This window comes from Physeter macrocephalus, chromosome 7, assembly GCF_002837175.3.
Source record: "Physeter macrocephalus isolate SW-GA chromosome 7, ASM283717v5, whole genome shotgun sequence".
In the NCBI taxonomy this organism is placed as follows: domain Eukaryota; kingdom Metazoa; phylum Chordata; class Mammalia; order Artiodactyla; family Physeteridae; genus Physeter; species Physeter macrocephalus.
In genome coordinates this window covers 91378332-91395371 of record NC_041220.1, presented here as the reverse complement: position 1 = coordinate 91395371, position 17040 = coordinate 91378332, and the positions used below count along the sequence as shown (strand labels likewise).

Sequence of the window (17040 nt, the reverse complement as noted above, 5' to 3'; positions counted from 1 at the left end):
ACCCGATTCCCCTGCATCGGCAGGCGGACGCGCAACCGCTGCGCCACCAGGGAAGCCCCTGCTGGAATTTTTTAATGTAAATCTCAGACATCCTATCCTTTCAACCATTTCTGCAGTAGTGATAACAGATAATTTTCTTTTAAACATCATTATTCCCAACAACAGTTGATGGTAGTTCGTTAATGCCATCTAATGGCCAGTCCGTGTGCAGATTTATCACATTGTCTCAGAAATATCTTTTTACAGTTGTGGTGTTGTTGTTGTTTTTAACAATTGGATTGTTCAAACTTGGATCCAAACAAGGTTCATACATTTTAATCTGTAATAGTTTCTTCTCTTTCCACCAGCCTGTTTTTCCTTCTGTGTTATTTATTTGTTGAAACTGGGTCATTTTTCCTGTGGAATTTCCATATTCTGGATCTGGTTGATTACGTGTTCCTCTGTCTCTCATATTTTCTACAATCTGTTGGTCAAACTTTTATTTTAGAATTAGCTGATCCTATATATGTTCATTTCTATCAGATCAGAAGTCATGTAATATCTGGTTATCCCACTTCTTGTTATGTTAAGATTGGTTATAGTAATTTGAGCTGTTGTTAGTCTAATCCACCAGTCATAAAGTTCCTCAGTGACCTTTAACCTAATGATTTTCGTAGCCCTTCATGATGGCTGCTTAAATCTAGTATTTCATTAAGGGCTGCAAAATGTTGATTTTTCTAATTCTTTTATTCTTAACTTTTGCATTTGTTAGCTGTTTGCTTTAAGTATAGTCTATGGAGAAAAGCCAAGATAAGTTCTTATTTACTAATTTGCAGAATAACAATAGTATTCTTTGAAGGTGACCAGTGAGGTTTTAGGATTTTGGTTTATTTGCTTGTTTTTATTTTGTTTTGTTTTATTATGAACTTAATGGGATTTTATATAGTGGATGGTCTTTAGTCTGCTCAGTCATTATTATCATCATTTACTTTATATTATGGAAATTTTCAAACATAGTAGACAGTTGCATAATGACATGAAACCTCTTGTGTTCATCCTCTAACTTGCAGCAGTGATCTTAACTTCAAGCCAGTCTTGATTTATCTTCATCTGTAACCCTATCCCACCCACACTTTCCTCTGCTCTCATTTTAGTTTGATGCAAATCCAAGACATTATATCATCTGTAAATATTTCTGTGTATCTCTGAAAGATAGGGTCTCTTGTTTTCTAATATAATTACAATACCATGATCACATAAAAATAAACATAAAACCATAAAAAGAAATAATTTCTTAGTATCATTAAATAGCTAGCTAGTGCTCAAATTTAAAATTATCTAAAATGTGGGGGTTTTTTTTTTTAGCCCTTTGGTTGAATCAAAATTCAAATAAGATCCACCAGATATTATTCTATATATTGTGTTGACATGTCCTTGAGCTTTTTTTAATCTGTGGATTTTCTCTTCATCTCTCTCTTTCTCTCTCTCTTCTTGTAGTTTATTTATTCAAGAGACTGAGTCAGTTGACCATGAGAGATTTCCACATACTGGAATTTGCTAATTGTATTTCCTTGGTGTAGTTTAATGTATTTTCTGTAAATTGTAGTGTCACAGAGAAACAGAGTTGGACACTAAAGGTGGTTAGAAGCAGATTTTATTCACTACTGTTGCAGTAGGGAAAAGAGATTTCAGTAAAGAACTGAGCTCAACTCCAAATACAACAAGAAGTGGGGATTTATAGCCAAGGAACAGAGTTGAGGGGATCAGTGGATGGAAAGTTACTAAGAGGAGAGAGACATGAAGGGAAGGGGGATTCTTGACAAACTAGCTTACCAGAATTTTTATGAAGACAGGCCTAGATGATCAGATATCAAGGATGGGAGGATGGTTTAGCACGATTCTTGGCAATAACCGGGCTAGGCAGGCCAATGCCAGGGCCCAAGGAAGAGTCCCGGTGGAAAAAGGGCTCAGAGGAGCCTGTCTAAAGTTTGGTCAAGGAGAGAGTCTTTGTCAGTAAATTTAGAAACTTGATCAGATTTAAGGTTGTTGTTCTTTGGTTCTTTTTTGTTGTTTGTTACTGGAGGGCAAGCCTACTTCACAGCGATGTAGTGTTCTTGCATCAGGAGGTATGATGTCATGTATTTAGGCTGTTTCCAATTCAAATTACAGGATTTTATTTAACCTCTTTAATTTTGTATTTCTATTGACTCTAAGTTACTTGATGGCAGAGAACATATTTCATTTTCAGAATATTTTCTTGCTTACATAGATGTGGTTGTTTTTTTTAAGAAATTTCATGCAGTGCTATACTTTAAGGTATTTAGAAGGAAACAAAATCTGTAAAATCACAGTATCCAGAGGCAGTTGCCATCAACTTTGGTAAACATCCTTCCACACCCCTCTCTATGAATGTATTCCATAGAAATAGATGTGAGCACATGGAGACACATGCTGTCACATAAAAATGTATATGTTTACCTAATGAAATCACAGTATAAAGAGTATGCTTTCCATTCAGTGATATATCAGGGAGATATTTTCTTACCAGTGTGTTTAAATACACATTATTCAAATAGGTGAATGATATTATAATTTATTTAATCAATTTCCTACTGTTGGACACTTATTATTTTAAAAGTAACTTCCTTTTAATAAACAGCACCGCATTAAACATACTGTGTAACTCTCATTTAAAAAAGATTTTTATGGACGTATTATATATCTTTAGCTTGACATTATTGATGAAGAGTTACCTTGATTTTGGGGGGGGGTATCATCTGTATTTTCTTAGAGAGTTAAAAAAAATGGTTAGCAGAATCCATTAATTATTAAATGATAGTCCTGATTCACCGGGTACTGGTCCCTTCTTGCTCTCCACTGTTGCCCCGCCCCCAAACCCCACTCACATAAATAGGAGCTGTGTTTTCTTTGCAGTATGCATTGCCTCAGGAACAAAGGTGGCTCTGTTTAATCGACTTCGATCCCAGACAGTTAGTACCAGATACTTGCATGTAGAAGGAGGTAATTTCCATGCCAGTTCTCAGCAGTGGGGAGCATTTTACATTCATCTCTGTGAGTATAAAAATATGCATTTGATTTTTGTCATGTGAAATTGTTAAATTCTTTTTACTAATAAGACATACAGATATAGTAAGTTTTGTCATTTTTATAAGCAGATTAATAAGTTCTAAAAGACGATAATTTGATCTGTTTCCATTGCACTGCAGTGGATGACGATGAATCAGAAGGAGAAGAATTCACAGTCCGCGATGGATACATCCATTATGGACAAACAGTCAAACTTGTGTGTTCAGTTACTGGCATGGCACTCCCAAGATTGGTATGGCCTTAATGACTTCATGACTGTTTCTAATAAATGTTGGTGGCCTTTTCCCTTTTTGGTTGTATATCTGGATATGTTCAATAGAGGGCACTACAAAGTTACATTAGGATTTATTTTCTTAACTAATGTAGATACATTATTCATTCTTTGTGCTACCTGCTGCATCCCAACACAGGACCAAGTTTTCAAAAGCATAGAATTTTAAATTTCTTTAAAAATATAAGCATAATTTTTATTATTTTATTCTCCCAAAGGAAGATGGATTTAAAAGTTAAATAAAATTGGTATTTCTTACTCTGGTAGAGAGGCATAGTGTTTGGGGCTTTTTTGAAACTGTAAAAAACTGCTTTTCTTAGCAGAATGAAGCAAAAGCCCCTCATATACCCTTTGTCATCTTCCCCCTCCTTTTCTGAAACAGAACACAATTTAGTATATTAAAGATGGAGGGGGTTTATGAGTAAGTTTGATTCAAGGTCAGGTTGGGGGAGGGGGTTAAGTGAATGGAAGAACTTTTAGTATTACTTTCCTGAATATGCTTTGTATCTCTTTGATGAAGTATTTCATTGGCTGATATTTTCTGGGACTATTTCAGCAGGAGCTGGGTTGATCTATAACTATCTAAGTAAATGCATCATATTATTGTTTTTGTTTTGTTATATTTTTCTGTATCATGGTTGTACAAGGTGATTTTATTTCCCATTTCAACTTCATAAGCCAAAATATGTGAAACATAGTAATATAAATTTACAAAACCTTGAACCTGAGGCAAATTATAAAAAGGGGAAAGGTAGGGAAAGAAGGGTGTATAAATTAGAAAGAAAGACACACCAAAAAACAAGCTTAATCAACATTTACTCAAGTTCTTCTCTTTTCATTCATTATGTGTCACTGTATTCCAAGGATAATGTTTATTTGCTTTGGTATTAAATGCTTGTACTATAGAATCGCTATTCAGAGGCCTATGCCTCTGATCAGCAACAGCTTATATATGGGCCACTTAGAAGACAGACTCAAATCTTAAAATAGTGTTTTCGCTTAGTTTCGTGTCAAGTACCCATCTGCCTTGCTTGAAGGTCATCTTTTTTTTTTTTTTTAATAAATTTATTTATTTTATTTATTTATTTTTGGCTGTGTTGGGTCTTGGCTGCTGCACGCGGGCTTTCTCTGGTTGCGGTGAGTGGGGGCTACTCTTTGTTGCAGGGAGCAGGCTTCTCATTGCAGTGGCTTCTCTCATCATGGAGCACGGGCTCTAGGCACGCGGGCTTCAGTAGTTGCAGCACATGGGCTCAGTAGTTGTGGCTCACGGGCTCTAGAGCACAGGCTCAGTAGTTGTGGCACACGGGTTTAGTTGCTTTGCGGCACGTGGGATCTTTCTGGACCAGGGATCGAACCCGTGTCCCCTTCATTGGCAGGCGGATTCTCAGCCACTGCGCCACAAGGGAAGGCCCTTGAACATCATCTTTAATTGAATATTTTCAACATACGAAAGTATGGGGCTCTGATTCTAAAAATGTTGCAGTAAAAAACCTGATCCAGAGAATGCCTTAGGAAAAGTTGCAGTACCATTGTTAACAATGTACTGATAAATACCTCTTTCTAGAGATTGTGTGACTGAGGAATTAGATTCCTCAGAGTCATAGCTAGGCTTTATATGGTCTGCACTACTTCCTGCCCTCCTTTACCTCCACTTACGTGCAGTTTTCAACAAAGACATGTTTTTCAGGGGAGGCTTTCATGTGCTTTCAAGAAGGATGACACTGTCTTAATATCTGAACATTGCATGCTATGCTTCCTAGAATATTAGCCTTATTGGAGATCTTTGCTTGGAAAACACTCTCCCTCCAAGACCAAGTTTCAATGGGATGAATGTCCTAGTGAGAAATCCTGTTTTTTAGGGTACTTTAAAAACAGACACAGTCTATGTAGGTCTAGCCAACTAACAAGAAACACTGGTTAGTATTTATCCTACTTCCTCAAGGCTGTCAGATGCCCCAGAGGTTTGGGACATCTAAAATCCGTTAGGTAAACTAATCAGCGACATGAATTCAGCCTGGGCATTTACCAGGTATAGTCTAGAAATATGAATAAGATATGTTTTCTGTCCTTAAGAGCTATATCCTGTTTACCTCAGAAATATGGAAAATACTGTACCAGTAACCTACAAAGCCAGCATAGAAGAGAGAGAACTGGTTGGAGTAACCTCTGGTGTTTTATGAATGTAGAATTCATCACACATAGCTTGTTAGAACATTCGTACTATCTGGTTTCTCAGATTTCTTTCCTATTCTTAATAATTAGAAATGATCACGGCAAGTTTGATACCAAATAATAGGGGACATCTTTGGTTTTTTTATTGGTGAGACTAGATCATTCAGCAGTGTCTATGTCCAGAGTACTATTATGGGAAATAAAATTGAACCAAACATGGCCCATGTTCTCAATATGCTTATTATTACTTGGTAGTGGAGAAACAGTGGATTACAGAAATGACAGTGTCATAGGCAAATGTTGACTCTTATGTGGTGAAGTCATAGGTGAGTGTGGTAGACTTACAGTAAGCTTTAAACTTACATCATTCAAAATTCACTTATTTCCCTAAAATCCAAACATCATTGAATTTAAATACACCTTTAAGACTAGCATTGAATGGAAACATTTTGCTTGAGTTTAATTAGTCTCACAGAATATCTTAGAACCTGTAATTGCTGAAAGTGTAGTGTCTCCCTTTAAACTCAAAAATTAGTGGTGATGTGAGTAGAATGACAAATATTCTGACTAATAAACTGCAGAGCTAAAAATGTGTAAATGTGAAGAATGTTGACTTTAAAAGATTGGGATTTTTAATAGTTGTGGCTTAAGTAAAGAAAAATCATCTTGGAATAGGTCAGGTGTGAATCAAGTAATAAAAACCCAATAATGCATAATATTAATAACACTGTTCTGAGCACTTTTACATATATTGATTCATTTAGTTCTCACGATATCCTGTGAGTAGCTACTGTTAAGGATGTTCATTGTGGAGCAAAGTATTACAGTCCTACATGCATACGTGCATTCTATAAATAGCCCTGAACCCATGGGCCAGGCACTGTCTAGATGCTGAAGATACATTGGTGAACAAGGTAGATTCTCTTTCCTTTTGGAGCTTGCATTTTTAAAAAAAAATTATTTATTTTATTTTATTTTTTATTTTTGGCCACATTGGGTCTTTGTTGCTACGTGTGGGCATTCTCTAGTTGCGGTGAGCAGGCTTCTCATTGTGGTGGCTTCTCTTGTGGCAGAGCACAGGCTCTAGGCACGTGGGCTTCAGTAGTTGTGGCATGCAGGCTCAGTAGTTGTGGCACACAGGCTCTAGAGCACAGGCTCAGTAGTTGTGATGCACGGGCTTAGTTGCTTCGCGGCATGCGGGATCTTCCCGGACCAGGGCTCAAACCTGTGTCCCCTGCATTGGCAGGCAGATTCTTAACTACTGCGCCACCAGGGAAGCCCGGAGCTTACATTTTGGAAGGGAGGTCGACAAAAACCAGATAAAGAAATGCCCATATGATGTATTAAAAGGTTAATGTAAGTGATAAGACATTAAAGCAGGATAAAGGGATAGGGAGATGGGAGTGCTTAGAGTGGTCAGAGAAGTCTTTTTGAAGTGGGGCTATTTGAACAGAGACCAGAATGAAGTTGGGAAAACAGAAACTGGGTGAGGAGCATTTCAGGCTGACAGAATGAGGGCAAAAAGAACTTAAGACAGGAATGTGTGAGGACTAGCAAGGAAGCCATTGTAGCTAGAGCCAAGTCGGGGTGGTGGTGGGGGAATGCCAGGAAATGATTCTGCAAGGTTAGCCATGGGCAACATCTTGTCAAGTCCCTTTCTGTTATCTATGTAAGATAGGAGGCCACTGGAGGGGTTTGTGTGTTATGGTTTTTCTTTTGTTTGTTTTTTTGGCTGCATTGGGTCTTCGTTGCTGTGCGCGGGCTTTTCTCTAGTTGGAGCGAGTGGAGGCTACTCTTCATTGTGGTGCACGGGCTTCTCATTGTGGTGGCTTCTCTTGTTGTGGAGCACGGGCTCTAGGTGCGTGGGCTTCAGTAGTTGCGGCACGCGGGCTCAGTAGTTGAGGCACACAGGCCCTAGAGTGCGTGGGCTTCAGTAGTTGCAGTGCATGGGCTCTGTAGTTGTGGTGTGTGGGCTTCAGTAGTTTTGGCTCGTGGGCTCTAGAGCACAGGCTCAGTAGTTGTGGCACACGGGCTTAGTTGCTCCGTGGCATGTGGCATCTTCCTGGGCTAGGGATCAAACCCATGTCCTCTGCATTGGCAGTCGGATTCTTAACTACTGCTCCACCAGGGAAGTCCCCACTGGAAAGTTTTAAACAGGGAATGATGGCTGGTTTATGTTTGAAAGAATAATTCTGGCTGCTTTGTGGATAAGAGAGCATAGGGACATAGCTGTGGAAACAAAGAGAAAGGTGGTTGGGCTTTTGTCAAAATTCGGGCAAGAAATTGATGATGGTACCTTAGACTAGGATGGTACTGGTAAGGTGATGAGAGGTGACCGATTTGTTTGAAGGTAGACCTAACAGAATTTGTTGACAGTTTGGGTGTAAGAGAAAGCAAGGAGTCAAGGATGACTCCACGGTTTTAGGATTGAGTGAACGTGGTGTCATTTATTGAGATATGAGTTGAGGGAGGATCACATTTAGGAAGAAATAAAAAATTCTGTTTTTGATTAAGATTGAGATGCCTATTAATAGACATTTTCAGTGTAACTGTTGAATAGGTAGTTAAATATACACGTTGAGTGCCTGCGAAAGGCTGTGGCTGGAAATACAAATTTACGAGTTGCCAACTTCTAAATAGTGTAGAAAGTATAGAGGAGAAGAGATCTGGGGACTCGGCTCTGGAGACTAAAGGCCGGTTAGAGCAGGTGTATCCCCAAAGGAAGAATGTGTGGGTCGGATGCCTCTGAGAAAGCTAACAAGATGAGGACAGAGAAGTGCTCATGGGATTCAACTGTCTTGAAGTCCTTAGTGGCCTCACCAAGAGCAATTTTGAGACAAAAGGCTGGAGAGATTTCAGGAGCTGGGGTGGTGAGGAAGAGGAGTTTTGCTGTAAAGGAGAGCAGAGAAACAGGATGGTGAGAGGGAAGGACAGGGATGTGTAGTCAAGGAAGGGGTTTCTTCTGATTTTAGATGAGAAATAGTTCTAACATGTTTGTAATGCTGTTGGGAGTGATTTTCATCGTCCTCAAACACTTAGTGATTACCTTCCATGTGATAAGTAACATCTAAGGTTTGATAGGATTATCTTTCAGATATCCATATGTGTTTTGTGGAATATTTGGATTATAAGGTCATAGTGTGTAATGGAAAGAGTTCAGGCTGGACGGGCAGCCTGCCTTGGAATCATATTCTGGTCCTTCAGCTACTAACCAAGTGATTTTGAGGACCTTAACCTGACCTCTGAGCCTGTTTCCTAATCTGCAAAATGACAACCTCTTTTAGGTTAAAATTAAAACAACATATAAGTATGATACTGGACTTAAGTACCTACTAGCACACCCATAGTGGCCTTCAGAGATAATTTCCCCTTTGATGTTGGAATATTTGTCGTTGTATATTATTGGAAAGGTCAGGATTAACATCAGCTGAAAATTTGCTAGAATGTAGAATATCAGGCCCCGTATGTGATCTGTGGAATCAGAACAGATGTGTGTTTAACAGGAACCCCAGATGATTTGTATGGACATTAAAGTTTGAAAACCACTGATCTAGAAAACAGGTGCTAGTCTGCCCTATTTTTTTTAGGAGTTCAAGGAAAAAAGTAACATCTCTACATTCTTAACATGCTTGCAATCTAAAATATTCTTATACCTAGCTTTATTGTTTGTAAATTCTTTTGTGTATGTAGGTATGTGACACATACCTGTGATGTATTATTATATAGCAGATTCTTTCTGTGTACTCTTGACAGTGTACGAAATGAAAACTCCGTATGTGATGATCTTTTCTTTTTTAATTGTTGAAATACAGATAATTAGGAAAGTTGATAAGCAGACCGCATTACTGGATGCAGATGATCCTGTGTCACAGCTCCATAAATGTGCATTTTACCTTAAGGATACAGAAAGAATGTACTTGTGCCTTTCTCAAGAAAGAATAATTCAGTTTCAGGTATGTTTTTAAATTACTGGTAAAATCTAAAATATGCAAACTATTAGGTTAGCAGCATTTAGAAACATGAAACTCTCACTTAATGTTAATTGTATCCAAATACATGAAGCTGTGTGTTCAGATATTTATCTCAAGAACAAGGGTCCTTAGCCCACATGTTCCTCGGATATAGCGGTCATCCTACGCCAAGGAAGAACTCAAAACTATGAAAATGTTCTAAGAGAAGCAGTTAACATCTAGTTCTGAGGAACAAAGAGCCCCTCAGATTATCCAAAAGTAGATGTTGGTATTCAGTAAATCACCTGAAATTATGTGCAGACAACATTGTATATGATGCATGCCTATTTTGGAGGAGCGTTCGTAATTCTCATCAGATTTATATTGGGGTTTTCTAAGACAGTAATGATGACACATTTCAAAAGCTAATTTTTAACTATATTTACTCAGAAGGCTTTCATGAGGACATTTATGACATGAACAGATGATTTAATAGAATAGTTATACTTTCACATGAAACTCATTTCTGAACATCTGGAGACTTTCTAGAGAGATGGCCACACACAGCCAGTCTCCTCAACCCAGCACTGAAGATCTGGCCTTGGTGTTTCGAGGTAGGGGGTAAGGGATTGTCAGTCAACATCTTGGTTCCTTCCAGCTGAAAGTATGTAAGTTTCTAGCTGTTCTCTGAGCAGGAGGGGGCTCCCATTCTCTCTCTCTCAGGGATCCCTAAAGAGTTTTAAACAGCTATTTACATCCCAGATACTGATCTTTTATTAAAGAAATTATACAGGTACTGGTATACTCTTACTTAAATGGTTATTCTGAAGGTATTATTAGTTTTTAGTATGTTCCTGAAATATTTTGTATTAAAATAAAACCTGCCATATGTGAGGTTTCCATGTTAATATTCTGTTTGTTTAGGGATTGGCAAAGCATCGTGCTTGGGAAGTTTATAAATTTGTACTAAATTCTCTTCATGTTAATGCCAGTCTTTGAGTGTTACTTTGTTAAAGTGTCTTATACTGCAGTGTATATAAAACTCAATTTCTAACCATTTTTTTCATAAGGCCACTCCATGCCCAAAAGAACCAAATAAAGAGATGATAAATGATGGCGCTTCCTGGACAATCATTAGTACGGATAAGGCAGAGTATACATTTTATGAGGGGATGGGCCCTGTCCTTGCCCCAGTCACACCGGTGCCTGTTGTAGAAAGTCTTCAGGTGAGACCACTTACAAGTTGACTTTTAGCTCTTTGCAACTGCTCTCAGCTATGACATGGCATAACTTTATTTCACAATAAATTTGATTTTTCTCCAAATCTTGTGATTTGGAGGTGTCATTACACATCATTTGTTGATTTAAAAAAAAAAAAAAATGAGAGGAACATAATTTTATGCAAGAAAATTTAAATGTAAATCAGTTTGTATATTATCTTGAGATATTTTTAGTTCACTTTGTCTTTATAATCATGTCATTTAAAGGAAGCATTTTATTCATTTTTTTGCACATGATAGTTGAATGAGAAACTGTACTTTAATGAAAAATGAAAAGTTTTCTCAACGTTGTTCTGATTTTCTGTGAATTGCAGTTGAATGGCGGTGGGGATGTAGCAATGCTTGAACTTACAGGACAGAATTTCACTCCAAATTTACGAGTGTGGTTTGGGGATGTAGAAGCTGAAACTATGTACAGGTACTTAATATAATTTTTTACATCATCCAGAGTTTTTGATGGGGGTGTGGGTATATGAGACTCTTTCCTGATATTGGTTGTCCTTTAAGCAACCTTGTTTTAAGTTTCAGTTCTAAAATTTTCTGTGCTTTTAAGTGATTCCTATTTCCTCCTCAGATGTGGAGAGAGTATGCTCTGTGTTGTCCCAGACATTTCTGCATTCCGAGAAGGTTGGAGATGGGTCCGGCAGCCAGTCCAGGTTCCAGTAACTTTGGTCCGTAATGATGGAATCATTTATTCCACCAGCCTTACCTTTACCTACACCCCAGAACCAGGGCCACGGCCACATTGCAGTGCGGCGGGAGCAATCCTTCGAGCCAACTCCAGCCAAGTGCCCCCTAATGAGTCAAACACAAACAGCGAGGGGAGTTACACAAATGTCAGCACAAATTCAACCAATGTCACATCATCTACAGCAACAGTTGTGTCCTAACTACCGTCTTTTTGCTAGGACTTACACTGACTTGAGTGCTGCAAAATGTTGACAAAAAAAGAAAGAAAAAAATGAACAATCTTTTGTGCTTTCTTGGGAAAACTTTTCATACCCGGTGATACTATTCAAAAACCCCATTACCTGCAAGTGCTGATTTGAAGTGCAGAAGCCACAGTAAAACAAACAAAAAAAAACATCAAAATGTGCAAACTTTTGGAAATTTATTTTTTTCAGCTGTTATTTTTGCTTGGTTGGTTTTTGTTTGGTTTTGTTTAAATGGGCAAGAAATAGAGATGTGGCTGGAGTAAAAGGTAATCAAACTAGAAGACGAAAATCTAACATAGTTTTTATGGACCAAGGAACTTGTATAAGCTTTAGTAAAAGGTACATTTTCACCATACCTTTTTTATATCACAGTATATATAGTACACCTTTGTTACCAAATAGGTTGTTCTCCTCCCCACCCCCTTTGAGCTTTTGCTCTTAAGTACATTCAGGTTCCAAGCCTGACCATGCTTGTTTAATCTAATTACCATACTCCTCCAGGTCTTTTTGGTCTAAGGCTGGAACTGTTCTTTTTATTTTATAATTTTCTTTAAAAGCTGAAGTCTTATGACTTTTCATGAGTGGAAGGTGTTTTGATTTCAGCAAGTCAAATCTTGTAAAGGCCTGCATATTTCTTTTAAGATTATTTGAAGTCTGTGCAAAAGCTTTAAAAAAAAATGCCTCTGCCTTGCCTGCAATACATGCAACGTACGTTGACTTAGTCTCTATTCTCAGACACTGTTGATAGTTATTTCTGTGTTCCTTTTTTAAAAAAAAATGTATTTATAGTTGTAATCCAAGAGGTTCTAACATTTACCTGGAATTAAATGTGGCCATTTAGTCATTAATGAGTTAATGGCGTGGAACATGTTGGTTTTTACAGTGTTCCCTTCCCTTTTCCTGTGCAGAAATGTATCTACGTGGTCCAGGATTTGTTCAGGTTTTCCCTCCTCCTAATCTTGTACATAACTTGTATTATGTGTAAGTTAAACATTTTATTTTGAAGCTAAAATATTCCCAGTGATTTCGTTCAGCAGGGTAAGTTTTTCTGCCTTGTTGGCATATGACAAAAAAATATCATCAGAAGTATTTGCTACCAGTTGGTAGATGGTGCCCTTATTGTATAATGAGGAAAATCTCAGCAAAAGCGTGTTTTTACTTACTTTTTTTTGCGGGGGGTAGCCTAGGCCAAAACATCATTGTAACCTTGAAACAAGATGCTTTTACTAGATGACCAACTAAACTAGCTGGAAGACAGTACTTTAGGAACAGATAGCTGTAAAATTATAAAAATGCAAATGTACTTTATCTTTCCATTTCTCTCCCTGCCTTTTTTTGTTTTCTCTTCCCCAGTACTGAGCATCTTCACAAATGTTTCCTACTCGGAAAGCATTTCTTCTCCATTCAGTTAAGATTTGGCTGCATTCGGGGTTGTGTGCTGGCTGTGTGTGCTGGGCTCACCGGTTTCACGTTGGTTTTGTTCCTGCACTTTGGGCACGCCTGTGTTCGGTGTCTTAGAAATTGCAGCAGACTCATTGGGCTACGTTTTCTACAGGAACTATGTGTGTGATGTTACAGGACATGGTCTAGTAATACAGTCATCTTTCTTTGAGTAAAAACTACCTCTAGATTGTGGTAAGCTTTTACTGTCCCATAAAACAGGAGCCACAAGTACCTTAAGAATGCAAAACTGTAACTTCCTGCATTTTCCATACACAAATTGTCTTTCTGGTGTCCTGGGCTATTTTGAAAAGTTTCCGTCGGTAGACTTTTTAAAACATCATTGTTAGTAGCTTCCCCCCACTCCCCTCCCCGCCAGCTTTGATATCTTCATTACTCATTCTTTTGCTCAGACTCTGCCATTGTAAATACAATTCCTAACATCTTTACATCACTATTTCCTCAGTTTTCAAGGGGGAAGTCATTTGTAAAACATGTTAGTGGTTAAATAAAAGTTATTGTGGTCTTCTCTTTACTGCAAGCCTTTTTAATTACTCACAGGCTGCATTATACTATATATATAGCCTTTCTCTCTTTAAGTCTGCTCCCGTCACTAGCTTCTCTTGTAAGCTAATCCTGCCTCACACTTTAAATCTGTTTCAGTGACCAAGGGCAGAATTCATTGTGGCCTTATCTTTCTTTGTTTTAACTGTTTACTGGCTTTTTCTTGCAAACTTGCTCATTTCTGAGTAGTATTTATTCTTCTCTCTGTTGAGTCTGGAAGTAGTCTTTACACAGTGCTTTTTGTTCAGAGCGCCGAAATGTTTTCAGTGCTGCCTTACTTTGAATGGGCCACAAGTTTCCTCCACTTCCCAGGTTTAGTACTTAGTTACCAAATTATATTAAATTAACTGATAACAGATGAGATGCTTTTGAAGAACAAACTATTCCTACCCAGCATTGCAACTCAAAATAATTTTTTCAAGTTTATGGCTTTATTAAAATGAACTTTTGCTTTTTTACTGTTTAACTATATCTGATTTTGGCTCTTTGTTTATTTTAATAAGATAATTGAAATATTAGACTGTAAACCCTTTTCCTCTTTTTTTTTTTTTTTGAAAAGTCCAAGAATATACTTATACAGGCATTCTCCCCCCACTATTTTATGACATTCTACATACCACAAACTAAAGACTGAAGTGATTTGTCTGTTGTGGCTTATTGTTTACTAGTAGTTCTTTTGTCAGCTGATTAAAAAATTTTTTGTGAATTATTTTCAGTGTTTAATTTACAGGAGCCTTGTCCTCTGGTTATGGTAGAACATGGCCCCTCCTCCAGTGGTGGCATTGTTAGAGATGCTGGTCATTTTCCCTTATAAAGACTCTCAGAATGGTAACCACTTCAGTTAAAGTATAGTACATTCAAGCTTTTTTTTTTTTTTTTTAAGTTCTGTATTAGAAGTGTAGCCTGTGCTCTTATGATTCTATGCAGTTTCTGAAAATATGCATAGAAGCTGAGTCTGTTTGTTATCCAATATGTTTTTATTAGTTCTGTTGAATTTGATCACATAAATTGGGATGGCAAGCTAAAGGCTATAAATATAAAATGCCCTTTTTATTTTGAATGATTTCAGAGTTGAACACTAGTATAAAATTTACCCTGCTGCTGACTTTTCTTAAACTGTGGCAACTAAAGGCATCCTCATAAATGTATTAATTAGTGAATTATTTGTCACTCATACTGCACAGACTTATTTGCAGTTGTAACTGGTTAGTTTTTTGTTTTTGTTTTTTTTTTAATGAAACTAGTACCATCTGTGCCCTCAATTTCCAACACAGTTTTTAAGAACTAAACTAACTAGTCATGTTTAATCAGATAATCCATGCAAGGGGTGGGGGGGGGTTCCTTTTTGAAACAAAATGTTATTCAATTATTAACCAAGTTACTTATTTTTGATTTCAAAAGCAGCTGTGTTTCTGATGAGTACTGAACAAATGTGTGTAATTTTCTGTGCCAGACTTTCGACTTTGTTTTCAAGCACTGTAATGTGGGATGATGGTTAGAAACAATAATATATTAGGGTTTCTATTTAACCCTTTCAGGACTGAACTGTATTTCCTTTTATTAATTTTTCCATGTGTTGTGATAAATGTTTGCCAGCATTCAGTACTGTGTTGGTCCAGATGTAGGTTTATATGCTCATTTTTAGCTTATTTCTTGTACCTTGCAGCATGCTCTTACGCATTCAGTCCTTAAGGGGTTTATTTTACAAACTGTGCACCTGTAAGGTTTATTAGCAATAAGATAGAAAATTGAGCAAGTTTATACCATAATTTTGTAGAAAAAAGAATCTGCTCAGTTCCATATTTCATCCATGAGAAACCTGCAATATGGGCAGTTTCAAGAAATAAATAAAAAGGAAATGTAAACCATTGTAAAAGTCTTCTGTTGGATGTGCCTGATGCATGTATTATCGTCTTGGATTTCAGAATACTTCATAGAGATAAAATTAAATTCCATATTACAGTTGGTATATTTACAGTCTTGCTATCTAATCTACATCACATCAAAGTGATGGCTGTGCTGATTTTTTTTTTTAATGTTTTAAAGTACACAGTGCTTTAAAAAGAGAAAGTTTTTTTTTGCGGGGGGTGGTTCTTCCTGCTTCACGGGGAAATGGGCTTCGCCACTCAAGGGTTTTCTCTCAATTCAGGAACTTTTCGAGCTAATCTCAACAAAATTGGAGAGCATTATTTAACAGTAGCTTGCTTTTCCAGTGTAAGGTTGTCATTTGGTTTGGTGTATGAAAGAACATAGAATGTTTTTTCCTTTTTGGTGGGAGCTCCTCGTTGGAGCGAAAGCGTACTTTGTTTAATAGGGAAACAGAAAGTAAAGGGGGGAAGTTGTTACGTAGTTTTTCAATCATAACAAGTTCATTTATCTGACCTCCCCCAAAAGAAAAAAATATAAGCGAAGTTAGCAGGATTTTTGCTAAATACATCTAAAAATAGTGATTGTTAAATAATTTAGAAACAATATAGTTGGAATTTGAGTTGTGAGGCTTTAATGGGTAGGATTGGTAATAGCTTCTTTTTTAAAAAAACAATTTATTTATTTTACAGTAGGTCTTTGTTGGTTATCTATTTTAAATATAGCTGTGTGTGCATGTCAGTTCCAAACTCCCAGTCTATGTATAGATTGGGTAATAGCTTCTTGGTTTAGAATTTAGATGGGAATAATATGTTTCTACCCCTTGTTATAAATAGTATATGATCACTTTCTAAGCAACCTAATGAAAGGTCCATTAAGTGTATATATGTGTATATTTTTTGTCCTTGAACCCGTAGATGGTTGCCAGTTAAAAACATGCAGAGGGCAAGCTACATCAGGTGCTAGTGGTGAGGGATCACAGAAGCAAGTCCTCTCCTTATACAAACAAAAATCTAGAAAGATACAGTACAAAAACCCCTGAAAAACCCTAGTTTAGTGCTAGACAGCAATGAGGACAACAAATTAAGTTGATGTATGTAAAGTACAAATGAGGTGCTTCATCTTGACCTACAGGTTAGACCCTAAAGCTTGCGGCTGGGGGATAGAACTGGTGCCACATCTCCCTTAGGACCTGCAAGACTGGACAGTTATACACAGTTCTTGGTGTTAAGGGTAAGGTTTTTTGCGTGCCTGGCACGCAGGTGTTCAATAAATAGTGTAAGATGTCATGCACACATATGTAAGAAATCATGACTCATCTTGGTTTAAAGAAAAGGCAGGTAAGTATTATCTAATACAGAAGAGGAACAAGGTTTTAACTCTATAACAAGAAACATTCATGATGAACACAGCTAGGTTGTTTTATAATGGAATTTATAGAATGTCTTGCTTTGCGGAAGCAGCGCTTTAGTTTT

The 17040-nt window shown here is 37.3% G+C and overlaps 1 protein-coding gene across 6 annotated transcripts in view; it reads left to right on the top strand.

Annotated features, from left to right (window-relative positions):
- Positions 1 to 15584, top strand: part of LOC102980498 (recombining binding protein suppressor of hairless) — a 131793-nt gene extending 116209 nt beyond the window's left edge. For 5 of the 6 annotated variants that reach the window (XM_024119303.2, XM_055086118.1, XM_028492082.2 and 2 more), the window contains exons 6-11: positions 2914 to 3051; positions 3207 to 3319; positions 9343 to 9483; positions 10551 to 10706; positions 11075 to 11178; positions 11335 to 15584. In XM_024119303.2, coding sequence (XP_023975071.1) covers positions 2914 to 3051; positions 3207 to 3319; positions 9343 to 9483; positions 10551 to 10706; positions 11075 to 11178; positions 11335 to 11650 — 968 coding nt within the window. In that variant the 3' untranslated portion in view covers positions 11651 to 15584. The remainder of the gene's footprint in view (positions 1 to 2913; positions 3052 to 3206; positions 3320 to 9342; positions 9484 to 10550; positions 10707 to 11074; positions 11179 to 11334) is intronic. The other variant, XM_024119306.3, reaches the window with a different exon arrangement.
- The last annotated feature ends 1456 nt before the right edge of the window (positions 15585 to 17040 follow it).